This window comes from Salvelinus fontinalis, chromosome 4 (genome assembly GCF_029448725.1).
Source record: "Salvelinus fontinalis isolate EN_2023a chromosome 4, ASM2944872v1, whole genome shotgun sequence".
NCBI lineage: Eukaryota > Metazoa > Chordata > Actinopteri > Salmoniformes > Salmonidae > Salvelinus > Salvelinus fontinalis.
The window spans coordinates 57,795,893-57,823,725 of NC_074668.1; the positions used below are offsets into that span (position 1 = coordinate 57,795,893).

The following is a 27,833-nucleotide window of genomic DNA, read 5'->3' on the forward strand; positions in this document are numbered from 1 at the left end:
GATCAATGGGTCCCACCCCGGTTGGTAATTCGACCATGCTTAGATAGCTGGTCGCTAGACTAATTTATCAATCTAAATAAATGTAGCTGACATGGACTAATTGAGGGACTGCTGATGCACAACCAAATATTTTATAATTCTAACTCTCAACAGTAAGTTGAAACCCCGACTGAGCCCCCCCCCCCAAAATAAATTCAGTGGGCCTACAAAAGGGGGGCCAGCAGTTGCCCATCCCTAAGCTAGCTAATAGCTAGTTAAATTTCTCTCACGCTTATAAAGCTAAAAAAATGTGTATACAAAAACAGCATATTATTGATCTGAAAGGTTAGCTGTGTTAGCCCAGTCGCTAGCTTATCCAGTGTCAGTGATACATGTGCTGTCTATCTATGGGAACAACTGTAATCAGTTTGCAAGCAACATTGACAAAATTAATTACATTTTATTAAATTAATCTCATAAAATGTTACCTGTAATGCTCATCTCCTGTAGCCTAATTGTCATCTCCTTATTGTCATACTTTACCTACATTTCAAGGGTTGTATATGCACTAAACTATTTTATATGTCAGCACTTAAAAGGCATGTACAAAATCTGGTATATGGTTTGCCTCATGTTCATTGTCTACTGGTATCAAATTTAAAATTTAAAACACACTAACCATACTATTTGGGATGTAAAATGAGCATGCTTATTGGTCATAGTATGGATATAGAGTTTCAAATGTTCCAAATGTTCGCCAAAATATGAAGTATACAAGCAGTGGACACTATTTCCGTGCTTTTAGGGCCCACAATGCAATTATTTAGAAAATGGGCGTGGCTTCACAACATTTTCTGATTTGAAGAAAATGGCAGAAAATATGCAGCCAAAATCCGACGAGAGCACATACAAATTCATTGCTTTAACATATTATGACAAATATTAAGAAAATGTTGAGCAACGTAATAAAGTAATGTAAGTTACGTTACAGGTCATGTTGGCTGACAATTTGTTAGCTGCGCTAGCCTTACGAACTTCACAGAATATCATTAAAGCAGTTGCGTGTATGTACTGGTGTGTTAGATAGCTACCTAAAGTTAGTTGTATACTAATACATCGAACTTGCCAGTATATTAACTATGTGCTATCTAACTAACTACCCAACATGTATTGACTTGATTAATCACATAATTCTTAGCTTAGCTAAGTTGTATAGTCGTTGTGCGTTCTCAATGGACATTGTTAATGAAGTCGTAAGATGTCTAGCTAGTAATATGTTACGCTAACAACCTAGCAAGAAGTTGCATAGCAACAACATCAACTTCCAGTAGACAGGCGAGGTGCTAGTACACTCAACTGAAAGGATACCGTTCGTTTACAGTATACTAAAACAAACTAATAGTATGTAGTATATACTCATTAAGTATGTAGTATACAGTATGTTAGTATTGGTATTCGAGCACAGCTATGGATTGTGTATGTGTGCCATTCAGAGGGTGAATGGGCAAAACAAAAGATTTAAGTGCCTTTGAACGGGGTTTGGTGGTAGGTGCCAGGCTTGGTTTGTGTCAAGAACTGCTACGCTGCAGGGTTTTTCACGCTCAAAAGTTTCCCTTATGTATCAAGAATGGTCCATGCCCCGACGGATTGAGGATGTTCTGAGGGAGAAAGGGTGGGCGGGGGTGCAACTCAATATCAGGAAGGACTCCTTAATGTTTTGTACACTCCGTGTATAGCTCAACATGTAAACAATGTATGAGTTTAGTTCGTCCATGCTTCAGATGAAAGATGCCCATACGGACAGTAATGTAGTCCTGTGTCTGCATTGGTGATGCAAAATGGATTAACACAGCTGATATACTGAGAAAGAGTGATAATCAAACAAAACAGATCGGAGATCTTACAACTAGACAAAAAGGAAATGTATATTTGAGAATACAACAGAGAAACACAGACACATTACAGACTGAACCCCTTCCCCTCTATATTGCAGGATTGTGATATGTCCTTACCAATCTTCACAATATTTTCGGTGGTAGAAAAGTGCAGCCAGCAGCCATGTGGACGAATGGAGACAAGGAAAAAAGTTTGTCACCAGAGCTGTTTAGAGCGTGTTGTGAGATTTGACTTTATCAGCGCAATCCATTTTCAAATTCAATAAACATAAATCGCAGACTGTCGTCCACACTTGATAATTTGAAAACTAGCACTTGAAACTAGCATAGGTAACAACTACCCAGACGGAAAACTGTGATACACATAACACACAGCTCCTCTTCTACGGGCGTGAGGGGGAGGGTTCCTGAAATGTAACAGCCAAACAAAATCTTGACTCTGGGAGCCAGTGGACCATTCAAACCATTTTTGCAATACAAAATTGTCCAGAACTCCAAGGGAGGCGTGACAACAAAGTGATTTTGGAGGTATGGCAACACAACATGGTAAACTAGCATTGCCGCTCATTATAAGTGCACACTCTTATGATACCTGGTCGGATACCTGGCCTATGTGACCCAGACACTGCCCCCTGGTGTAACGGAGGTTACTACTAATTGTGGTGAGCTCTGGGGAAGATAGGTACGTATTAGTTGGTACACATTGGAGTAGCACTTATTTTGGTATTACTGTATGGCTCAGTCTGTTGAGCATGGCGCTAGCAGTGCCAGGGTTGTGGGTTTGTTTCCTGGGGCTACCTATTGGATAAAAGTGTCTGCTAAATGTAATATATTATTATTTATATACAGTATATTTTATTTGTACCCTCTGTCATAAGACATGATTATGTCTGTAATATAACATAGTTGAAAACTCTCTTGTATTGTCCAAAATAGACAGCGATTTGGTCGAAAACCTACATCAGAGTGACGTAATATATGGTGTTGAATGAGGTCTGCAGTACTCTATAGGATTGATTATTTCAGTGTCTTACACATACTGTACAGGTGCTCAGCATGTATGGGATCATCTTTTAGTGAGATGATATAATCAATATATCAAACTGTGTTATAAATGCTATTCATTCTCCTTCCAAAGGAACGCGGGACCTACTCCTTTAAGGCCATCATCTACGCCGCCCCCTGTGGGCGAGCAATGCTGGGCACCCGAGGCCAAACCCCGGTGCTGGGGTCCGACATGGACCGGGCCATAGGCCAGAAGAACTGCCTGTTCCTCAACATGTACACCCCCACCCTGAAGCCTGAGGCTGGGCCACCTGTGATGGTGTAGATCCATGGGGGCTACCCGAGAGAGGAGCTGGCAGCCAGGAATGAGGTGGTGTACATCAGCTTCAACTAAAGGCTCAACTTCCTGGGCTTCCTGGCTCTGAAGCTGCTGGGAGAGGTCTCACCTACTAACACTTATAAGTTCAGGTAGTCCCTCCCCGTTTTGGCCCTTTTTGCTTCCATTTGATGAACTGGAATATACTGTTGTAGGTTATATAATGACCTACAACAGTATAGCAGAAGATGCCAATCCATAAATTCTTAGTCCCATGTGCCAAACTGACAAAGTGCAAACATGAAGAAGAAAAATATTTGTTTTTCAGCCAAGTTCCTCTTCTTCTTGGTATTTTGCTGGCAGGTAATGTGCAAATAACCCTTGTCATTGAGACATTAACAAAGATGATTAGTCTACAAAAAAATAAAAAATCCTCATCAAATTCCCTCATCCCTGCCCTCGCCACAGTTTAAGGTTATGAGCATGCATAACTGCAAACTCCTGGCCCAAATAGGTTAGCACCAAGTTTTGCAAGCTATCAATGTCTAAAGCAGTTTTCTACCAGATAGTTCATGGTGTGTTCAAGTATGACAGTGGAGGCGATGTAGCCATATAACAAACTATTTACCGTACTTAACAGAGCTTTAAAATATTCATGATATTTATATTTGTACTTCCGTCACGCTGAATATTTTAAAGTGTGTACACTGTCGTGTCTTTGGCTATGCCGGATTAAGTGATAGGACATGCTATTCTATAAAATACTTTCTCTGTAATTAATATTACCTGATTGAGCTAGTCATGTAAATGTAATTAACTACAAAGTCGGGGCACCACAAAATAATATTTATAGAGCAGTTATCTTCAGAAAAAACTCTTAAAGACCTAGTAATATTTTACATCAATAGCAGTCAATATTAATCGTCACCTTATTTCAGTCTCATCTGAAAGTTGTAAACTCTTGGTTATCTTCACAAACCCTGGCTAACAAGTTGAATCAGCAATACAAAATTGGGTTTAATTATTTATTTACTAAATACCTAACTAATCACACAGAATGACATATACACAGAATGAATCATACATTGATTACAAACTACATCATAAAGGAAAACGTCCCTACTGGACGGAGCAGATATGACAGCTGGTTACACAAAGGAAAGTGGGTTGGGTTTGAGTGAAAGAGCGGGAAGACTGAGGATCAAAGGGAGAAGCTGTGCTATCGTAAATACAATATCCTATGCATTCTAAAGTACTGCCCATTTGGAAAAGGAAAATGCAATAAATATTTACTCTGAGCTGCGCTTCAATAGGTTTGTGGTAGATGGATGGCCGTGTTGCCCAATAGAGTCCTTTGTCCTTTGAAGAGTGTCTCTGGTGGTGAACGGGAAACGTTGTCATGTCGTCGTTGGGTGGTAGACGGGATACTCTGTCAGTCCTCTCCTAGCCCACGTTTACAGAGGCCGCTGCTAACTCAACGGCTAGGAGATATCACTTCTGTAGCGAATAAGAGTTCAAAGTTCATACCATTCGCAACCAAAGCTCACGCTGAGGTTGGCTTCGTTCTGTAGTTATTATCTGAATCCTTCTGACATCGGACCGTCATCCTAATGTACCCGGAACAGGAGGTTACATTTTCATCAAGGGCTTATATAGTGGAGGGAGAAGGGTGTGTTTCATAGTTTATAACCCATGTCTCTTCACAGGGGCGGGCCACTGATTGAGCAGAGGCCCTAACCTTATGAAAACCCAAATCTCTCATTTGGAAGCTAACATTACATTTAATCTTTTCACAAATAATTTTATATTTAAACATTTGAATTGCACAACAATTCCATGTGAATCTGATAACTATAATGTGTAGACTTTCCCAGATACAGTTTAGGCGGTGTCTTGTCTTGTTACAGATGCTGGGAGAAAAGGTTTTCTTTCTCGCACGCTAGCCCGTTCTTTCTTGCAAACACACACACACACACACACACACACACACACACACACACACACACACACACACACACACACACACACACACACACACACACACACACACCCACACCCACACCCACACCCACACACACACACACACATATGTGTGATGGGAGCATGTAGAGCCTCAATTCTTATAAGACTCACAGCCCCAATATGATATGACCCATTAAATCATATTAAGCTTTTTCATGGTGTAGCTTTTGTGTAGCTTTGTCATGGTGCAACAGTTTTAACTCTTGAGGAAGCCATATATGCCCACACGCACACACACACACACACACACACACACACACACACACACACACACACACACACACACACACACACACACACACACACACACACACACACACACACACCCACACCCACACACACACACACACACACATATGTGTGATGGGAGCATGTAGAGCCTCAATTCTTATAAGACTCACAGCCCCAATATGATATGACCCATTAAATCATATTAAGCTTTTTCATGGTGTAGCTTTTGTGTAGCTTTGTCATGGTGCAACAGTTTTAACTCTTGAGGAAGCCATATATGCCCACACGCACACACACACACACATGCACGCACACAAAAGAGGTGATCTAAATCCCCTGTCCCATGTCCTATATCGGTATCCTGATCTAAAAGTGTTGGGTATTGGCATAAGCTTTCAGGTACCCGAGGTTAGATGGAGATTCTGAAATCGGAACAAGGATATGGAACATAGAAAACGAGGCCATGTCAGAACGAGATTGAGCCAGGCTTCTCTCATCTCTAATTGGTGTCCCAATTGTCACAATTGTCCCCCAGGAAACTACGGCTTCATGGACCAGATAGCAGCGCTGAATTGGGTCCAGAGGAACATCCATCTGTTTGGAGGAGACCCCAATCAGGTCACCATACTTGGGCGGAGCTCAAGTAACGTGGGGTGTTAAAGAATTCTCTTTTATCTGTGAGACAGACATGGAGAGATTGGTTGAGTCATTTCAGAGATTCAGATTTTTATGGTTGGTAACAAAAATATATTTGTGGCATCTCTGTGTTATCTGGGGGAGAGCAAAATATGTATTTCGTTCACAAGATGAACCAATAAACTTCTGCCCTATTCTAATCTACTCTAGCCCCATAGGTGGGATGTCTGTGTGGACCCTGATGATGTCACCACTGGCGAAAGATCTGTTCCACAGAGTGGTGGATATGATGTGCTCCTATGTGTATAATGCATCACTGTAGAGGGTGGAGTCAGACAACCTGACCTGCCTCCGAAAACTCTCCATCAGTCAGATACTACGGATAAACACACATATACACACTCTCACATGCACAGACACACACAATCTTGCACACATACACAGTCCACCAGACAAATACTATGTGTATACTGGATTCACACAATGATTTTAAAGTCAACAGTGCCAAACTACAGGTAACTGCCAAAATAAAGGAAACACTAACATAGTGTCTTAATAGGGTGCCAGAACAGCTTCAATGCACCTTGGCATAGATTTTACAAGTGTTTGGAACCCTATTCAAATCAAATCAAATCATATGTATTTATATAGCCCTTCTTACATCAGCTGATATCTCAAAATGCTGTACAGAAACCCAGCCTAAAACCCCAAACAGCAAGCAATGCAGGTGGGATGTGGGATGTGACACCATTCTTCCACGAGAAATTCCATCATTTCTTGTTAATGGTAGTGAAAAAACGCTGCCTCAGGCGCCGCTCCAGAATCTCCCATAAGTGTGTCAATTCGTTAGTAGGCAAACGGAAGACAGTCCTCCCCTCCTTGATAACCTCCTATTGAGGAGTGCATCCTACCGCATAAGAGTTTTGCTATCTGTCACACCCCCGTTGAATCAGCTGTTGTATTGTCGGAGGAAAAAAGCACGCACACATTTCAAAACGATATGATGCTTGTCTTTTTTATCGATAAAATGTCTTGCACAACTAGCTTAATTTGTTTTCATCAAATCTTTACACATTTACTTTGGTATCCAGCCTGTAAACGTAATTTGCGTGATGATGCTCGAGTAGAGAAGGAGCTTCTCATTTCATACGAGCTCATTTTAGTCGACGTCCTCGCCGCCTCTCTTCGATTTCCTCTGACCTTTTTCAAAGGGAAGCGAGAGAGTAGAGAGTAGAGAGGACGCAGGAGTTGAGCAAATCTAATCGAGAAAATGTCATTGTATCCCTCATTTACTTGTTTTTTTTATTTACAGGCAGTTACCTGTATTCTTTTCTTGGCATTATCTTGCCGCCAGATGGCAACTGTGCACAGTACAACGTACATTGATACAATAGAATAGAGAGTAAATGTCACTATCTCGCTCTCTTTCTCTGTCCCTGCCAGGCCATTCCATGGAAGGAGTAACCGTCATGGAGGCCAGATGACCTAGTACACCTGCCAACAAAGGGGCGCTTGGTGGTGGACGGTCACGTTCTCCACGCCCCTCCCTTAAAAACGCGGAGGAAAGGAGGTGACTACAATGATGTTCCATTCCTAATAGGAAGAACAGAGCAGGAGACTGACTTCAGGTGTGTAATAATGGAATCTGTTCTATTACTCTTAAACATAGCCGGTCTTCCTTGAAGTTGATTTGACATGACTGGATTGGTGTAAGCAAGCTGGATTCTGCATTGTATCCAACCCTTATTTAAAAGGCCATGGCTATGGAAAACTCTTTCTTCAAGCCAATTGATACTTGCTCAAGCAATGCGTCCGGAGGCTCTGTACGGAGGGTGTGATGCAATTGCGGAGGTTCGGAAGACTTGCAGAGGCCAAATCGAGCTCCGTACCGTATGGCTGTGTGCCTCCCAAATGTCATAAAAGGCTCTGCATGGTCAATTCGACTTCTACAGTGGCCATACAGCATTTACTGCAATGCAGCCCAATAGAAGTCAGAGCATTCATACTTTAAAATAAAGGTGAAATAAAAATGTAAAAAACGTATTGCGCTTCGCGGAGCAGAGCTGTTTTGAAGAAAGTTGCCCCCTCCTTCTGTTAACCAACAACTCGTCAGTCGATTCTTGTTCTGAGAAATAAAGGCTATTCCATGCGAGAAATTGTCAAGAAACTGAAGATCTCTTTCACGCCCTGACCTTAGAGAGTCGTTTTATTTCTCCATTTGGTTAGGTCAAGGTGTGTTGTGGGGTGGGCATTCTATGTTTTGTGTTTCTATGTTTTGGCCGGGTGTGGTTCTCAATCAGGGACAGCTGTCTCTCGTTGTCTCTGATTGGGAATCATACGTAGGCAGCCTGTTTTGCCACCTTAGGTTGTGGGATGTTGTTTTTTGTTAGCTCTATGAAGCCTACAGAATGTGACGTTTGTTATTCTTTTGTTGTTTTGTTTGGTGTTCTGATTAAATAAAGAATCATACAACGCTCATACAACGCTGTGTACTACTTCCTTCACAAAACAACGCAAACTGGCTCTAACCAGAATAGAATGAGGAGTGGGAGGCCCCGGTGCACAACTGAGAAAGAGGAGAAGTACATTAGAGTGTCTAGTTTGAGAAACAGACGCCTCACAAGTCCTCAACTGGCAGCTTCATTAAATAGTACTCTCAAAAAACCTGTCTCAACGTCAACAGTGAAGAGGCGACTCCGGGATGCTGGCCTTCTAGGCAGAGTTTCTCTGTCCAGTGTCTGTGTTCTTTTGCCCATCCCTAATCTTTTCTTTTTATTTGCCAGTCTGCCAGTTGAGGACTTGTGAAGCATCTGTTCCTCAAACTACACACTCTAATGTACTTGTCCTCTTGCGCAGTTGTGCACCCCCCCCCTGCCTCCCACTCCTCTTTCTATTCTGGTTAGAGCCAGTTTGCACTGTTCTGTGAAGGAAGTAGTACAGAGCGTTGTACGAGATTTTCAGCTTTTTTAAATTTTTTCGCAAGGAATAGCCTTCATTTCTCCGAACAACATTTAAAACGACTTTGTTTTTGGCCATTTTGAGCCTGCAATCGAACCAACAAATGATGATGCTCCAGATTCTCAACTAGTCTCAACTAAATAAGGCTAGTTTTATTGCTTCTTTAATCAGAACAACAGTTTGCAGTTGTGTTAACATAATTGCAAAAGGGTTTTCTAATGATCAATTAGCCAACACAACGTGCCTTTGGAACACAGAAGTGATGGTTGCTGATAATGGGCCTCTGTACGCCTATGTAGATATTACGTAAGAAATCTGCCGTTTCCAGCTACAGTAGTCATTTACAACATTAACAATGTCTACACTGTATTTCTGATCAATTTGATGTTATTTTAATGGACAAAAAATGTGCTTTTCTTTCAAAAACAAGGACATTTCTTAGTGACGCTATACTTTTGAACGGTAGTGTATACTATATACTGTATATATTTTTTTAAACAGTATTTTCCTTCTTTATTATTTTACCCAGTCCCCTCCCCTAATTGGAGTTAAGTAATGGACAACAATAGTTAGGCTTCTACTTCCAGATTATACATACTATAAACATTTTACAGACACAATCTAGTTTACATTAGTTATCTTGTTTATTTGTTATTTTTTGGTCCACCCTTCAGCTCCCCTCAACCCCTCCCATCTATCTCTGAACACTGTCCAGTTTTGATTTCTATTTGCCATATATTTTTCAACTGTGCTGTGATGTCTCACAAAAGTTCTGAACCTTTCTATTCTTATAGTTTATACAGATTGCAAATTAAAGATACACATTTTTTTCCTGAGAGCATTATTAAATTATTGATCGATTGACTTTGACTTTTCAAATCACCCAGCAGTGCTATCTGTAGAGTTAGTTCCAGGTAAAATGGTGCATTTCTTCAGCCATTCCTGAACCTGTGACCAAAAACAAGCTACATAATGTATGTGCAATACCAAAACAAGTAATCTAATGATTATGTCCCTTAGCAGCAAAATCTCCAACTAGTAAATGGGGTCACCAGTTACTAGTTGGACGGAAATTATCCAACCATTATGTTGAAATAATATACAACTATAAACTCAAAATGCAACAATTTAAAATATTTTACTGAGTTACACTTCATTTAAAGAAATCAGTCAATTAAAAAAAAAATATTAGGCCCTAATCTATGGATATCACATGACTGGGAATACCAGATATGCATCTGTTGGTGACAGATACCTTAAATAAAGGTAAGGGCGTGGAACAGAGAACCAGTCAGTATCTAATGTGACCAGCATTTGCTTCATGCAGCACGACACATCTCCTTCGCATTGAGTTGAACAGGCTGTCGATTTTGTCCTGTGGAATGTTTTCCCACTCCTTTCCATTGGCTGTGCGAAGTTGCTGGATATTGGCGGGAACTGGACCTCGCTGTCGTACATGTCGATCCAGAGCATCCCAAACATGCTCAATGGGTGTCATGTCTGGTGAGTATGCAGGTCATGGAAGAACTGGGACATTTTCAACTTCCAGGAATTGTGTACAGATCCTTGCGACATGGGATTGTGCATTATCACGGTAAAACATGAGGAGATGGTGGTGGATGAATGGCATGACAATGAACCTCAGGATCTCATCACGTTATCTCTGTGCATTCAAATTGTCATCGATAAAATGCAATTCTGTTCATAGTCTGTAGCTTATGCCTGCCCATACCATAACCCCACCACCATAATGCACTCTGTTCACAATGTTGACATCAGCAAACCGCTTGTCCACACAACGCCATACATGTGGTCTGTGGTTGGACATACTGCCAATTTCTCTAAAACGACATTGGAGGCGGCTTATTCAGTTCTCTGGCAACAGCTCTGGTGGACATTCCTGCAGTCAGCATGCCATTGCACTGTCCCTCAAATTGAGACATCTGTGGCATTGTGTTATGTGACAAAACTGCACATTTTAGAGTGGCTTTTTATTGTCTCCAGCACAAGGTGCACCTGTGTAATGATCATGCTGTTTAATCAGCTTCTTCGTATGCTACAACTGTCAGGTGGATGGATTAACCCAGTTAGCAATGAGCAATCTGGAGGCCGGCGTCCATCCAGAGCTTATTTGCCCATCGCCTCATTCACATGGCGCCCGCGATATTCCTCTGGTGCATATCATACAAAACATAACATTTGAAATGGGTGATGGACATCCACAAATTAATACATATCATCCTAAATGGAGTGACTCTGATTTACATACAGAATAATATGAAATTCTCTGAGACCAGGTTGCCTTATCAGTCATTGATCAATTCTTATGTAGTACCACCACTGCAATGTGTGCAATGATAATCACTTGTTTTTTATGTCTGATTTTATATTTTGAAAACTATTCTCACTTGCTTGTGTTGCACTCAGGTGGTATGCTGAACATCATGCCATATCATGCCATGGCCTAAAATACAAGGTATACTCCAATCACTGATCGATGATGCTAATAAACACTCCGGGTGAACGGTTATAGGTTTATTGACACAAATGTTATATTTTATTTATAGCCCTGATGAATTTGCTAGAGGGCTCAGTTCTCCACATGAGTAGTTCTCCTCAGTTCTCCACACCAACCGTGGTTGGTGTAAAGCATCCGCACAGCCAGCAGAGGGCGCCAAAACACATAATATATACTTCACATCAGCCACCACTGTAGTGTACATGAGGTGAGTCGGTTCGTAGAAACAAAATAGGACTGTAAATGCAGGAGGACTGTACCTTTAAGTCATCATCATACGACATACATATTTCAGTCACGCATGCCACGCTGCTGCGCCTGCTCAGTTTACCACAGACTGTTCAGTGACAAATGTATCACTATCCCGTTAGATGTAGAAAGCCCGTGTGCTCCAGTATATACCCACTGTCGACTTCACGGCTATTGTTGTGATTCCGCGATTTGGGTGACAGTGGATCAAAAATAACAGGAGCAACCGAATAATGAGAAGAGGGAATTACAATATTTCTACTGCACGGATAGCGCAGAGAGATATCCACAATAAAAGGTAAATAATAGTCGATATATTTCCTTTATTGTTTCGCCATTCGTGTATAATTCCCCTGATGACATAACGCTACATTACACGTTATGAAAACGCGGATGAATGCCACAACACTCGCTTGTGCGGCCTTTTGTGCGTTGCCTGTATTGCTTTTTCTATAGGCTACAGTTTTGCTGAGGACACCCTATTAATATAATCCCCTTGGTATCAATGTAGCCTTTCTCTGTAGCATGGCGAATATGGTTATAAACAGAACTACGTCAGTAACTTGATTTCCTGCTTAGGATAGGATTCAATAGATGGATTTGCATAGGTTGCCCAGCGTAAAATACACAGGATCACTTTTTCCCTTCCTTTAAAAAAAATAAGTATTTATCGTTTTACAATATTACATATGCACTATCTGTCGTTGTGGTAATGCATAGTTCGTTATGGAATGAATTAATGTGTGTGTGTGTTTTTTCATGCATGTTTGTGTGTTCCTGTGCATGTGTTCCTAACTCATTCCATTTGCGTCTGTGTATGTATGTGTGGGACAACTTCCTCTGGGTCGATCAGTTGGCGCACGACCAGCTACGTAAACCCTCACTGGTCTCTTTTCTGGCCTCTGCTAGAATGTCTCCCGAATTGAGAACTCTGTTCCTTTGGTTAGGACGGATGTCTTGTCACGTGTCTTTTTGTCCATTAAGAAAAAGAAACAAATGTTTGGCTACAAGGTGGAGGCCAGGAGGGTCAAATGTCTTTCTCCTTGTAGTCACAGATATCAGTACCTGCTGGACGTGTAGTTCCAGGTGTACTGTACTGTGTAGACTTCAGTCGACGCCTCAGTCATCTCCTCTGCTGTGTTTTATTTGTGCCGATGAGTGACTACTGTCTGTCTGGCAGACATGTGCTACGTTCTCTACCGTACTGTATTATTCAGTAGGTCTAGCCTAGATTCACATTCGAGACATTCAGTCCTGTCTGGTAAGTTAAAGCATCCATGCAGTCGTTGTAATTGTATTTTCAAATCATCATGTCTAATAACACTGTGTGTGTTTTATATTCATGAAAATAACTCCAAAATATATTTTTTTATACTTTATTTCCCTGAGCTTTCTTTTGGTCTTGAAATGGTCAGTCTGATCCTGTGAGCGTTAGGAAACAAATGTGAAGATATTTACATACACAGCCCTGATTGGTTGATAGGATGGTCTAGAGCTCACTCCTTACCCAGATGAACAGTCATTGGTCAATTATAATCAGATCACACTGTGATGTCATGATGTGCTCCCAAAGTTCCATCCCACCTGAACAGACAGAAATTCCAGGCATTTTTTAAAAACACCTCAACCTCACGGAAATATATAAAAGGAAAATCACGTTTTTAACTGCACTGCCCCTTTAAGGTGGCTACTCCAGGTTGTGTGTGTGTGTGTGTGGGGGGGTGCAGGGTTTTGTTCCAGACCAGCATTTAAAAAAAAATAACTGATTGAAACACTTGTGATCCTCAGGTTAGACCACGGTTAGCTCAATCGGATGTTTTAGGGCCAATGCTTTAGGGCCTCCCCATACTGTCTAGGACTCTGTTCTAGCTGCATGTGCCTGCCTGACTGTTCTAGCTGCATGTATTCAAAATGAATACCTTAAACAGTACAGTTATCATTTATTAGACTTGTGCCATCATGCCCATGTTTCATGTAGTTGTAAACAATATTGTGGAAACATCTCCACTCAGTGGTTGAAAGCCAGTCACATAACTTCAGTTAAGAGATACCAGAGTGATGGAATTACATTCCCTTTGTTTCGAAGCTGCCTTGCAATCAAGTTGGAAAATAACAACCGTTGGTTGTGTAATCCTGACCCCAAAGATAGTGATAAGATCCAGATGTTGGATGTGTCCTGCTGTGGTCCAGATTATGACTGATCTGGAACCAGGACACTGGTAATGATGCAGCCCATGGAAAGTGTGGATTAACTGGGATTAGGCTCATCCCGCTGTTTTGTTTTGGAGAGTACACTATAAACATTCTTGTACTGTAGGGATCCCACTGATAAGGTCTGTTCATAGGATGGATTGAGTGAAAACCTGTGCTTGTGGGGTGTGGCGCCATAGAGGCATGGGCATACATCTGCTACACTCTTGTCATGTGTGAAAAGGTCAACTCAGTGAGGTCAGAAAGCTTTGTAACAGGTTGGAGGGCCGTGAAATCGATATTCACCTCCCAGTCAAAAGCAGACTGCTGTCGGCTATGGCTATCCATCTTCTCAAACAGGCCCGCACAACGTACATTTGAGGACCCTCGAAATGATTGCCTTCATACTTTTTGGGATGATTGGCGTTACATAATGACATTGTGCAGAGACGTGTGTGTGTGAGGTAGACTCCCGTGTAGGAGGGTGCAGAGAGAGAGGGGACGGGAGGAGGAAGGTGGGGGTTAGTGGGTACTGTCAGCCAAACACTGGCAGTACTCTTGCTTCCCAGGGGGCTTATATTACTGATCCACAGAAGAGACAGACACACCTGACATCTTCTTCGCACACTGCCGACACACTGCATCCACACAGCGCTCTGCTTCTCAACCCCCCTGCGTTCTGTTTAGCTTTCACACGTTTCAAAATCTGCAGTTTTTACTATGGTTTTATTGTCTCACTCAATGGACACACACACAGCGGCCCACCGTCTTTTCAACTCTGCCACCACTAAAGTTGTGCGAAGTTCATTCGGCCATAGTGTGACACTGTGTCAACACTTAGCCGAGGAGTGGACACGTGCTGGTCAGAGCTCCGGAGCGGAGACGGTTACAGGCTTATGATCAACAATAGGGAATTAACCGCCTGAATGGAGAAAAACGATATCGCCTCCTCTTTATACAGACATCACCGCTGCTTTTTAAAAAATGTATCACCGATGTGTGTCCAGTAGTCAGTTAGACCGACATAAAATGAAGAGCATTGTCCGTTATATTTTTGCCAACACATTTGGCCACAACCATGCAAACCCAATGCATCTCTGATTTGACATTGTTTGTTCCTTATTTTCCTTTTCAGGTATTGACATGAAGAAAGACATTGAGACGTTGATAGCGGAGGAACGCGCCGACATCATCTCGAAATATGATACGGTGGGTGACGTTCATCCAATGCGGCATTCAGAGGGTTTCAGAATGCTGTAAACTGTTTTTTTTTTTTTTAAAGTTCTAAAATTGCCATGCGCACTTCCACCTTTAGTTATTTCTCGTTTACCGATGACCAACATAACCCGAGCGACCTGTCCAACAAATGCTTCTACAGTCGGAGAACTCCTAGATAAGGTTTGAAAGTTCATAGACATCAGTTCAGATCTTCCAAAGTTCCAGTAACAGTCATATTAGTTGCATAGCATAGCAATAGTGCTGTTTACCTCCAGGCCTGCATTGAAGTATCCATAAATAACTTAGTCTAAGACTTATGTTAGTCTAAGTTAGATTAAGACTAAGTCTACTTATGTAGGTAGACTGCACCACCTCCATCACCTCCATATAAACAAGGAAGCAGATCGACCACACCAGTCAAAACCAAACAGCAAAGGTCGTGTTATGTCCACACATAAGCAGGTGCATTTTGTAATGCATATCCTTGACGATCGGATGCTGATTCACTTGGCCTGAGTTTGTACTTTAAACAGCACGCATTCCATTCTCAGAACATGTCATGGAGTTATCCCATCTGACTGTACCACATGTCCTCTCTGTCTGTGCGTTCACATGTCCTCTCTGTCTCTGTTCACACAGGAGGAAGAGTTCACAGTTGTTTGAGCGTGTTGTTAAAAAGCGCGACCGTCGCTCTAAGAGGGATAAGAAAGAGAAACCGAATGTGTGTGTTTGTGTGTGTGTGTGTGTGTGTTGCTAAGCATTGTCTGCGTGGGTTTATGAAGAAGCCTAATAGCATGCTTGTGGTTTGTTGTGTAACAGAAAAGTATGCTATAATACGATGTTGAGGAGATTTAGACATACATAAGCAGCTAAAATAGTCACGGTTGCCAGGAAAACACACTCATATCGTAAGAGTATGTTTCTAATGCTATAAAACCTAGAGAAGTATACATTCTAAAACGAGAGGTTATGCAGTCTATTTAGTACAAACTGGAGGTCACGAACTTCAAGCGACCAAATTTCACTAGCAATATCTGTCTGACAGTGTCCCCTCTTCAAATTGGGGTCAGCAGAAACGCTGACACTGGAAAGAGCAAGAGGGAGGGAGAGCGAGAGGACTACAGCGAAGGAGACAGTTGACTCTCGAAATAGCAAGAGAGAGCGAGTAGGAGTGAGACAGAGTTGAATTTAGCTCACAGGCAACAAGACATGAGAGCATACTGTATATACGATCTTAATTTGAGCCAGTTGCTGCAGCAGGAAAATAATCCTGCAGCAACAAGAAACGTGAGTTATAATCAGTGGACCTTTTTGTAGGGTTTGATACACTTTTTGTACGGGAAACTTTAAGTCTGATAGTTCAAAGTTGAAATGACAAACTTTAGAGGCCTTTTTTAAACCGTAAATACACTACAAGTAAAACATGTGCTGCATTGCAGGAAAGTTATCCTGCAATAGGGTGATCATATTAAGATCCTACGTCTGTAGAGGGGACCATGTCGGGCCTTAGCAACACCTGTGACAACGGCCATAGCAAGACCATAGCAATAGATGACACCATGGTCTCTCTAAGCTACTGAACCATTAACAGAAGTCAGGTGATTTCTGTCTGTAGAATTCTACTGTCTATGAGGTATTTGACTTTGAACAGAAGAAGCACACACTGTCTCAGACCTCAGGTGGGTGACAGAACAGACACCATGGTTTTAGCACAATTCACCATGGGTGTTCTGTTTAATGTAATGTGCAGATGGCTTGGTCAGTGTGCCGTTTCTGTTTGGCAAAGACAACAACTTGGCTGCCCTTTTGATGTTGCCAAACAAGGTTATAAGGACTTATTATACAACGGGTGGGTCTAATCCTGAATGCTGATTGGTTAAAACTGCATTCCAGCCGGTGTCTATTCCACAAGTTAAATCTATGACGTTAAAACGCCTGTTTACTCTGTTCCATCTGACTGCGAAGTCCACGGTCTCATCAGCCCAGCCAGACAATGTATAAACTTGATCTCCACTATAACGAGCATCTAGACGTGATCTCGCATTTCTTTTAGACTGACGTTTAGTTTTCGACAGCGGAGATTTGTATAAACCTTGCTGTCTGTCTCTCCAACATTTGCAACATTGTTTTAATATTCAAAATTCGATTTCCAGCTGTCCCATAGCAATGAACGTGCCGGGAGTCGGGTTGAGACAGACAGGCAGGCAGTTTTTCTCAGCCGGTCGAAATCACGAGTCAGCATCATTTTCATGGACGTATACTAATAAATATCAATAAAAAAAACTGGTCAAACGGAACAATAACAGCTAGTTTGCTGTCTTTCCCGCTTCAGTTTGAAGTGAGTGTGTGAGCTGTGTTGTTGGCTAGCTCCTCTGAACAACAGTGTCCTGACGAGAGCGCGTCATTAGCTCATTTGTTATGGATGTATCAAATAAATGTCACGAGAAAGCAGCTTAAAACAAATGCAAATAACATGTTATTGGTCACATACACATGTTTAGCAGATGTTATTGCGGGTGTAGCGAAATGCTTGAGTTCCTAGCTCCAGCAGTGCAGTAGTTTCTAACAATACACACAAATGTAAAAGAATGGAATTTATAAATATTTGGACAAGTGGCATTGACTAGAATACTGTAGAATGCAGTATATAAACTCAGCAAAAAATGATATCTCTTTTTCAGGACCCTGAAATATCTTCATTGTAAAGGGTTTAAATACTGTTCCCCATGCTTGTTCAATGAACCATAAACAATTAATGAACAAGCACCTGTGGAACGGTCGATAAGACACTAACAGCTTATCTTCTGTAGGCTATTAAGGTCACAGTTATTAAAACTTAGGACACTAAAGAGGCCTTTCTACGGACTCTGAAAAACACCAAAAGAAAGATGCCCAGGGTCCCTGCTCATCTGTGTGAACATGCCTTAGGCATGCTGCAAGGAGGCATGAGGACTGAAGATGTGGCCAGGGCAATAAATTGCTATGTCCGTACTGTGAGACGCCTAAGACAGCGCTACAGGGAGACAGGACGGACAGCTGATCGTCCTCGCAGTGGCAGACCACGTGTAACAACACCTGCACAGGATCGGTACATCCGAACATCACACCTGCGGGACAGGTACAGGATGGCAACAACAACTGCCCGAGTTACACCAGGAACGTACACTCCCAACATAAGTGCTCAGACTGTCCGCAATATGCTTGAGAGGCTGGACTGAGGGCTTGTAGGCCTGTTGTAAGGCATGTCCTCACCCGACATCACTGGCAAGAACGTCGCATATGGGCACAAACCCACCGTTGCTGGACCAGACAGGACTGGCAGAAAGTGCTCTTCACTGACGAGTTGCGGTTTTGTCTCACCAGGGGTGATGGTCAGATTCGCATTTATCGTCGAAGGCGTGAGCGTTACACAGAGGCCTGTACTCTGGAGCGGGATCGATTTGGAGGATGAGGGTCCGTCATGGTCTGGGGCGGTGTGTCACAGCATCATCGGACTGAGGTTGTTGTCATTGCAGGCAATCTCAACGCTGTGCATTACAGGGAAGACATCCTCCTCCCTCATGTGGTACCCTTCCTGCAGGCTCATCCTTACATGACCCTCCAGCATGACAATGCCACCAGCCATACTGCTCATTCTGTGCATGATTTCCTGCAAGACAGGAATGTCAGTGTTCTGCCATGGCCAGCGAAGAGCCCGGATCTCAATCCCATTGAGCACGTCTGGGACCTGTTGGATCGAAGGGTGAGGGCCAGGGCCATTCCCCCCAGAAATGTCTGGGAACTTGCAGGTGCCTTGGTGGAATATTGGGGTAACATCTCACAGCAAATCTGGTGCAGTCCATGAGGAGGAGATGCACTGCAGTACTTAATGCAGCTGGTGGCCACACCAGATACTGACTGTTACTTTTGATTTTGACCTCCCCCCTTTGTTCTGGGACACATTATTCAATTTCTGTTAGTCACATGTCTGTGGAACTTGTTCAGTTTATGTCTCAGTTGTTGAATCTTGTTATGTTCATACAAATATTTACACATGTTAAGTTTGCTGAAAATAAACGCAGTTGACAGTGAGAGGACGTTTCGTTTTTTGCTGAGACTCGTGTTCCATTATTTAAGTGACCAGTGATTCCATCTCTATGTTCATAGGTCAGCAGCCTCTAAGGTGCAGGGTGGTAGCCGGCTAGTGATGGCTATTTAACAGTCTGATGGCCTTGAGATAGAAGCTGTTTTTCAGCCTCTCGGTCTCAGCTTTGATGCACCTGTACTGACCTCACCTTTTGGATGGTAGCGGGGGTGAACAAGCCGTGGCTCGGCTGGTTGATGTCCTTGATGATCTTTTTGTCTTTCATGTGACATCGGGTGCTGTAGCTGTCCTGAAGAGCAGGCAGTGTGCCCCTGGTGATGCGTTGAGCAGACTGCACCACTCTCTGGAGAGCCCTGCATTAGCGGGCGGTGCATTTGCAGTACCAGGCGGTAATACACCCCAACAGGTTGCTCTCAATTGTTCATCTGTAAAAGTTTGTGAGGCTCTTGAGAGCCTAGACTAATTTCTTCATCCTCCTGAGGTTGAAGAGGTGCTGTTGCGCCTTCTTCACCACACAGTCTGTGTGGGTGGACCATTTTAGATTGTCAGTGATGTGTACGCAGAGGAACATGAAGCTTTTCACCTTCTCCACTGCTGTCCTCTCGATATGGGTGGGGGCGTGATCCCTCTGCTGTCTCCTGAAGTCTATGATCAGTTCCTTAGTTTTGTTGACGTTGAGGGAGAGGTTATTTTCCTGGCACCACTCCGCCAGGGCCCTCACCTCCTCCCTGTAGGCGGTCTCATCATTGTTGGTAATCAGGCCTGCTACTGTTGTGTCATCTACAAACTTGATGATTGAGTTGGAGGCGTGTGTCATGACTGAACAGGGAGTACAGGAGGGGGCTGAGCACGCATCCTTGTGGGGCCCCAGTGTTGAGGATCAGCGTAGTGTAGGTGTTGTTTCCTACCTTCACCACCTGGGGGTGGCCCGTCAGAAAGTCCAGGACCCAGTTGCACAGGGAGAGGTTGAGACCCAGGGCCTCCAGCTTGATGATGAGCTTGGAGGGTATTACGGTGTTGAAGGCTGAGCTGTTGTCAATGAACATCATTCTTAGATAGGTATTCCTCTTGTCCAGATGGGATAGGGTTGTGTGCAGTGTAATGGTGATTGCATCATCTGTGGATCTTTTGGGGCGGTATGCAAATTTAAGTGGGTCTAGGGCGTCAGGTAAGGTGGAGGTGACATGATCCTTAACTAGCCTCTCAAATCACTTCATGATGACAGAAGTGAGAGCTACAGGGTGATAGTCATTTAGTTCAGTTACCTTTGCTTTCTTGGGTACAGGAACAGTGGTGGACATCTTGAAGCAAGTGGGGACACCAGACTGGGATAGGGAGAGATTCAATATGTCCGTAAACACTCCAGCCAGCTGGTCTGCACATGCTCTGAGGACGCAGCTAGGGATGCTGTCTGGGCCGACAGCCTTGCAAGGGTTAACACACATTATGTCTTACTCATGTCAGCCACGGAGAACAAGAGCCCACAGTCCTTGGGAGCGGGAGGTGTCAGTGGCACTGTGTTATTCTCAAAGCGGGCGAAGAAAGTGTTTAGCTTGTTCTGGAGCAAGACGTCGGTGTCCGCAATGTGGCTGGTTTTCCCTTTGTAATCCATGATCGTCTGGAGTCCCTGCCACATACGGCTTGTGTCTGAGCCGTTGAATTGTGAATTGCGACTCCACTTTGTCTCTGTACTGACGTTTTTCCTGTTTGATTGCCTTTCGGAGGGCATAACTGCACTGTTTGTATTCGACCATATTGCCAGTCACCTTGCCGTGGTTAAATGTGGTCGTTTGCGCAAGGCAATGCTGCCGTCTATCCACGTTTTTTTGTTTGGGTAGGTTTTACTAGTCACAGTGGGAACAACATCCGCTGTACACTTCCTGATTAACTCAGTCACTGTGTTCGTGTATACGTTAATGTTATTCTCAGAATCAACCCGGAACATATCCCATTCCGTGTGATCAAATGCACCTACTTTAAAAAAAAAATTTTTTTATTCAACCTTTATTTAATCTGGCAAAGTCAGTTACGAACAAATTCTTATTTACAATGACGGCCTACCAAAAGGCATAAGGCCTCCTGTGGGGACAGGGGCTGGGATTTAAAAAGTAATAATGAATTATTAGGAAAAAATATAGGACAAAACACACATCACGACAAGAAAGACAACACAGCACAACGTAAAGAGAGACCTGAGACAACAACATGGCAAGGCAGCAAAACATGACAACACAGCATGTTAGCAACACAACATGACAAAAACATGATAGCAACACATGGTAGCAGCACAAAACATAGTACAAACAATATAGGGCACAGACAACGGCAAAAGGGCAAGAAGGTAGAGACAAAAAATACATCAAGCAAGCAGCCACAACTGTCAGTAAGTGTGTCCATGATTGAGTCTTTGAATGAAGAGATTGAGGTAAATCTGTCCAGTTTGAGTGTTTGTTGCAGCTTGTTCCAGTCGCTAGCTGCAGCGAACTGAAAAGAAGAGCGACCCAGTGATGTGTGTGCTTTGGGGACCTTTAACAGAATGTGACTGGCAGAACGGGTGTTGTATGTGGAGGATGAGGGTTACTGTAGATATCTCAGATAAGGGGGGATTGAGCCCTAAGAGGGTTTATTAATAAGCATCAACCAGTAGGTCTTGCGACGGGTATACAGTGATGACCAGTTTACAGAGGAGTATAGAGTGCAGTGATGTGTCCTATAAGGAGCATTGGTGACAAATCTGATGGCCGAATGGTAAAGAACATCTAGCCGCTCGAGAGCACCCGTACCTGCCGATCTATAAATCATGTCTCCGTAATCTAGCATGGGTAAGGATGGTCATCTGAATCAGGGTTAGTTTGGCAGCTGGGGAGAAAGAGGAGCGATTACGATAGAGGAAACCAAGTCTAGATTTAACTTTAGCCTGCAACTTTGACATGTGCTGAGAAAAGGACTGTGTATCATCTAGCCATACTCGCAAGTACTTGTATGAGGTGACTACCTCAAGCTCTAAATCCTCAGAGGTAGTAATCACACCTGTGGGGAGAGGGGCATTCTTCTTACCGAACGACATTTACCTTTGTTTTGGAGGTGTTCAGAACAAGGTTAAGAGTAGAGAAAGCTTGTTGGACACTAAGAAAGCTTTGTTACAAAATCCGGGGAGGGGCCAGCTGAGTATAAGACTGTATCATTTGCATATAAATGGATGAGAGAGCTTCCTACTGCCTGAGCTATGCTGTTGATGTAAATTGAGAAGAGAGTGGGGCCTAGGATCGAGCCTTGGGTACTCATTTGGTGACAGGCAGTGGCTGAGACAGCAGATTTTCTGACTTTAAATACTGCACTCTTTGAGAGAGGTGGTTAGCAAACCAGGCCAAAGACCCCTCACAGACACCAATATTTCTTGTCCGCTCACAAGAATGGAATGGTCTACCGTATCAAAAGCTTTGGCCAAGTCAGTAAAAACAGCAGCACAACATTGCTTAGAATCAAGGGCAATGGTGACATCATTGAGGACTTTTAAGGTTGCAGTGACACATCCATAACCTGAGCGGAAAACCATATTACATACCAGAGAGAATACTATAGACATCAAGAATGCCAGTCAGTTGATTATTGACAAGTTTTTCCAAAACTTTTGATAAACAGGGCAACATAGAAATAGGCCTATAAGAATTAGGATCAGCTTGATCTCCCCCTTTTAAATAAAGGACGGAATGTTGCTGCCTTCCAAGCAATGGGAACCTCCCCATAAAGGAGGGGACAGGTTAAAAAGGTTGGAGATATGCTTGGCGATGATAGGGTCACCAACCTTAAAGAAGGAAGGGTCTAAACCATCTGACCTAGATGTTTTTTGGGGGTCAAGTTTCAGGAGCCCGTTTTGCACCTCGGACTCAGTGACTGTCTGCAGGGAGAAACTTTGTAGTGGGGAAGGGGAAAAAGAGGGAGAAGCACCGGGGATAGTCACATTTAGAAGGGGTGGGAGATGAGGAAATGTTGGGCTGGCAAGGAGACATGGCTGGGTCAAATAGGAATCCTGACTTAATAAAGTGGTGATTTAAAGAGCTCAGCCATGTGCTTCTTGTCAGTAACAACCACATCATCAACATGAAGGGACATGGGCAGCTGTGAGGAGGAGGGTTTATTCTCCAGGTCTTCATTCATTTTCCAGAACTTCATTGGGTTAGACCCACAGAGAGAGAACTGCTCCTTTAAGTAATTAACTTTGGCCTTCTGGATAGCCTGAGTGCACTTATTTCTCATGTGCCTGAACGAGAGCCAGTCAGCCTGAGTATGCGTGTGCCAAGCCTATAGCCTTCCTGATGTCTTTTGACCCCACATAGACGACAGCATCAGCTCCCTGCAGCTGTCATAGAATAGTCAGAAGCAGCCTTGTAATGTCCTGTACTCGTGCTCCTGGGTAGCACAGGGTTTTTGCCCTGGGCACCAAGGTGTTTCTTACAATAGAACTGTCGATGATGACAACTGGTGCAATGGCTGATGAAGTCCGGTCGTTCTTTCGCCTTGAGGACCGAAGAGTGGTGGGGCCCGATGGACCCGAGCCAGTTGTAGTATCCATCGTGGAGGATGAATAGGCCGGAGTACCTCCGGATCCGATCTCGAACCACAATCCCCCAGGGAAGATCGCGCCGGAACCTCTAGATCCCAGGGCAGCAAAGCTGTTTCTGGTCTGTGTCCGGTCCGGGCTTAATATCTCCAATGAGGCTCCCGTTACCAGAGGACGCTGTTTTCGACTTCCATGGCGAGTGACATATCTCCATGACTGGTTGGTAATATCGAGAACAGGAACATCCCCCAAGTCATCCAGGAGCGTCCTACTAGCTCCATTCTTCCAGGGAAGGGGGATACCCCTTGGTGGGAGGGATCCCTGCAGAGTACCGGCCAGTCGGCTGTGGAGAGCCGACACGGCGGCGAGACTTCCATCAGGCCAGAGCGGCGTCCTGCTACTGGGGTAAAAGAGAGAAAAAGTAAGCGGGTGTGGATTCCCCCAGTAGCTTGTATAGATTCGCTACTTGTTTGCTAAGCGTAGTCCCTTCAATCCTGTAGTCCTCTACAAGCAAAAAGTTGCTACATTGAAAGTCTGGGTGGTCCAAATTGTCCCTTAACAAAGCAGCCGACCGGCCGTTACTCTGATTGTGTTGTTGATTGCAGAAAGAGTCAGGTGTTCACCAGGCATAGGTATGCTTGGAGGAATATTGGAAAGTCCAAGCAGGTTCTCTGACCATGTGTCTCTCTCTCGCTCTCTCCCCCTCTATCTCTCTCTCTCTCGCTTTCCACACATTCCTTCTCATCTCCCTTTCACTGTTTAATTATATCCATCTCCCACTTTCCTCTCTTTGCTTCCCCCCCCCCCCTAATGACTTCCACTAGGACCTATTTTTAGCCCTCTCACTTTCTCACACTTGACACCATTTGCAGCGTGCCCTCAGGGCGTCATCGCTGAGATTGTTCATCTGTGACGGCATGGTTTGGCGTCTGTAGGCTGTATGTATCGACCCTCTCTCTCTTTGCCCCGCAACCTGCTTTCTGATAGCTTTCTACGCTTTCTAATAGTTGGCCACATCTATGTAGTCCATTTGACTAGTCCTGAGAGAAAATTGTCCTCTTCCCCTTGGGCAATATCTGCTCCACGATGTACAATCTGGCTGGCGATGAGATGTTCTTTTAAATTGGCCACGATTTAACACAGCATAGATAGACACAATGCATCCGTTTGTGTCATCTTTGAGACAGGCACAGCGATCTGATGCGCTGGTACTAAAATCAAACGTATTGTTCTCTAGAGAACAGCGTGTGTTGTGTTTTTCCTAATGGCTCCAATTCAAAGGCCCAATGCCTGACTTGATTTAACAATGTTAAAGCAACAGGCCAACTGACTGCATGTTTTCCCTGGGCTGTGTGCTGTTTCTGATGTGTCTGTGTCTGTGTGTTATTCCAGGGCAGACAGGAGGGGGTGGAGATTGACCCCTGGGAGGATGCAGACTACAGTATTTACAGAGTCACTGACCGTTTCGGGTTTCTGCAGTAAGTCACACTGAGGTTTCTTGTGTACAGTATTGTAAACATTACTTGACTGGCAGAATCTTACTGTTGTCGTCCGTTCTTTTTCCACAGTGACGAGGATCTGCCAGCCCCTAGTGCACATGAGGAGAAGGTAAGAAGTGGAAATGCAATATATGCATCAAAAGAGTCAGAGACACACTACAGTTTCCATTAAGTGGTGTACAGAAGCTACTAACTAACCTTTCAAGTGTGACCTCTAACATATAGAGGTGTAATGTTCCTTGTACAGCTGTAGTGTGTGTGTGTGTGTGTGTGTGTGTGTGCGTGGAAATGTGTCAATGCTTAGTGCGTGCTCGATGTGTATGTATTAGCCAATCCATGACCTCCCGCTAACTTAGTGAAACCCTGTAGCAGGGCCACATGTCCCAGGCATCCATGATAGGGGAAGCCGATCCTTAGGCATCTCACACACTTCTGGAATGGGAGCTATGCTTCCTCACACCTTAGAACCGGTCATGTGGCCGTGACTGATTCAATTAATAGCACATTTAACCGTGGGCAGAACTTGATAAGCTCTCCTCAGTGTTACATGTCAATACAGTACAAACCAACACATGCCAGTCATAGCAGTGGGGGCACCAGGTTCCCATGTCAAGTGATCTTTTATATGATCCCACAAAGAGCGTTCATTTGGTTGTAGTTTTCGAAGAAACATTGTAAATACTGTGTTCTGTACTGTACTATACTCTGTGTGTAAATGCGTCTCGTTAATCTAAATGAGTCTTCATTTTGCGTGCATAACATTTTGCCTAGTTTAAAATGTCTTTTCGGGTTTCGCCCTGACAGAAAAAGAACCTGGAAATTGAAAGGGTAGAAAAATGGCTGAAGATGGTGAAAAAATGGGATAAATACTGGAACAGTGACAGGGTGAGAATCTCTCTCTCTCTCGCTCTCTCTCTCTCTCGCTCTCTCTCTCTCTCGCTCTCTCTCTCTCGCTCTCTCTCTCACTTACACAGACACACACCACACCCTTCACTTGTGTTTATAAATGTTTATAATAGTCTTAAATACTCACTGAACATTTACACTCCTGCCTCAACTCCCCATTTTGCGTATCCCCGTTCTCCCCCTTGTCTAACCCCTGTCTCTCCTGTGTCCCCCTGCTCTCCTCTCAGATGGTAAAGCGTGTGTATAAGGGTCTCCCCCTGCAGCTGAGAGGCCAGGCCTGGGCCCTGATGCTGGATGTGGAGAAGGTGAAGAATGAGAACGAGGGGAAGTATGAGGTAAAAGAGTACCCAGTATCTAACACACGCTCACACACACACGCATACACACACTGTTGATTCATCAAGCATCTACTCTAAACAGTGCATGGGTGTAGCCAGCGTTTACCAACACACAGGGATTTGATACCATGCTCCAAACAACACAATGCAGTCTAAAGCCAGTGATCACTCATGACCACTAAACCATGAAATCTCTGCTGTGATGATTTGAAGGCGACTGCTGCTTCAGGTCTCAGGGAAAGTGATGTCATTGTGCTAGGCTCTGTAATCAGTAACCAGGTTCACTACATGGGCAGAGTCAATGAAAGAACCTATTCAACAATACTGAATACCCTGAATACCCGGCCAGAGATGAATACCCTGTGATTCAACAATGGTATGATACGGTAATGCCCCTGTCTTCCCCCTACATTTGTACAAAGTGGGATTCAAATTGATTTAATAAAAAAAAAATGTCAACAATCTACACAATTCTCTGTAATGTCAAAGTATTAATGGAACATAAAACACCAATATATTTTAAATTAGATAAGTTTTCAATACATGTCAGAATCACTTGGCAGTGATAACATCTGTGAGTCTTTCTGGGCAAGTCTCTGTGCAATATTCTTCAAGCTCTGTCAGGTTTGTTGTTGATCATTGGTGTACAGCTATTTTTATGTCTTGCCATAGATTTTCAAGCTGATTTAAGTCAAAACTGTAACTAGGCCACTCAGGAACATTCAATGTCGTATTGGTAAATAACTCCAGTCTATATTTGGCGTTGCGTTTTAGGTTATTGTCCTGCTGAAAGGCGGATTTGTTTTTTCCTCTAGGGCTTTGCCTGTGCTTAGCTCTACTCCGTTTATTTTTATCCAAAACAGAAAAATCCCTAGTCCTTTCCAATGACAAGCATACCCATAACGTGATGCAGCCACCACTATGCTTGAAAATATGAAGAGTGGAACTCAGTGACTTGTTGTGTTGGATTTGCCCCAAACATACAGTGGTTCTTTTTTTCTTTTTCTTTTTTCTTTCACCTTTATTTAACCAGGTAGGCCAGTTGAGAACAAGTTCTCATTTACAACTGCGACCTGGCCAAGATAAAGCAAAGCAGTGTGACAAAAACAACAACACAGAGTTACACATGGGATAAACAAACGTACAGTCAATAACACAATAGAAAGATCTGTATACAGTGTGTGCAAATTAAGTAAGGAGGTAAGGCAATAAATAGGCCATAGTGGCG

General features: G+C 43.4%; 1 protein-coding gene across 2 annotated transcripts in view; it reads left to right on the forward strand.

Moving 5' to 3' along the window:
* The first annotated feature begins 11,866 nt into the window (after positions 1-11,866).
* The window catches only part of LOC129854043 (USP6 N-terminal-like protein), a 36,634-nt gene continuing 20,667 nt past the window's right edge, over positions 11,867-27,833 (forward strand). Inside the window, exons 1-6 of one of the 2 annotated variants that reach the window (XM_055920664.1) lie at positions 11,867-12,107; positions 15,135-15,208; positions 25,255-25,340; positions 25,431-25,470; positions 26,166-26,246; positions 26,495-26,602. In XM_055920664.1, the coding sequence (XP_055776639.1) occupies positions 15,143-15,208; positions 25,255-25,340; positions 25,431-25,470; positions 26,166-26,246; positions 26,495-26,602 (381 nt within the window). In that variant the 5' untranslated portion in view covers positions 11,867-12,107; positions 15,135-15,142. The remainder of the gene's footprint in view (positions 12,108-15,134; positions 15,209-25,254; positions 25,341-25,430; positions 25,471-26,165; positions 26,247-26,494; positions 26,603-27,833) is intronic. The other variant, XM_055920665.1, reaches the window with a different exon arrangement.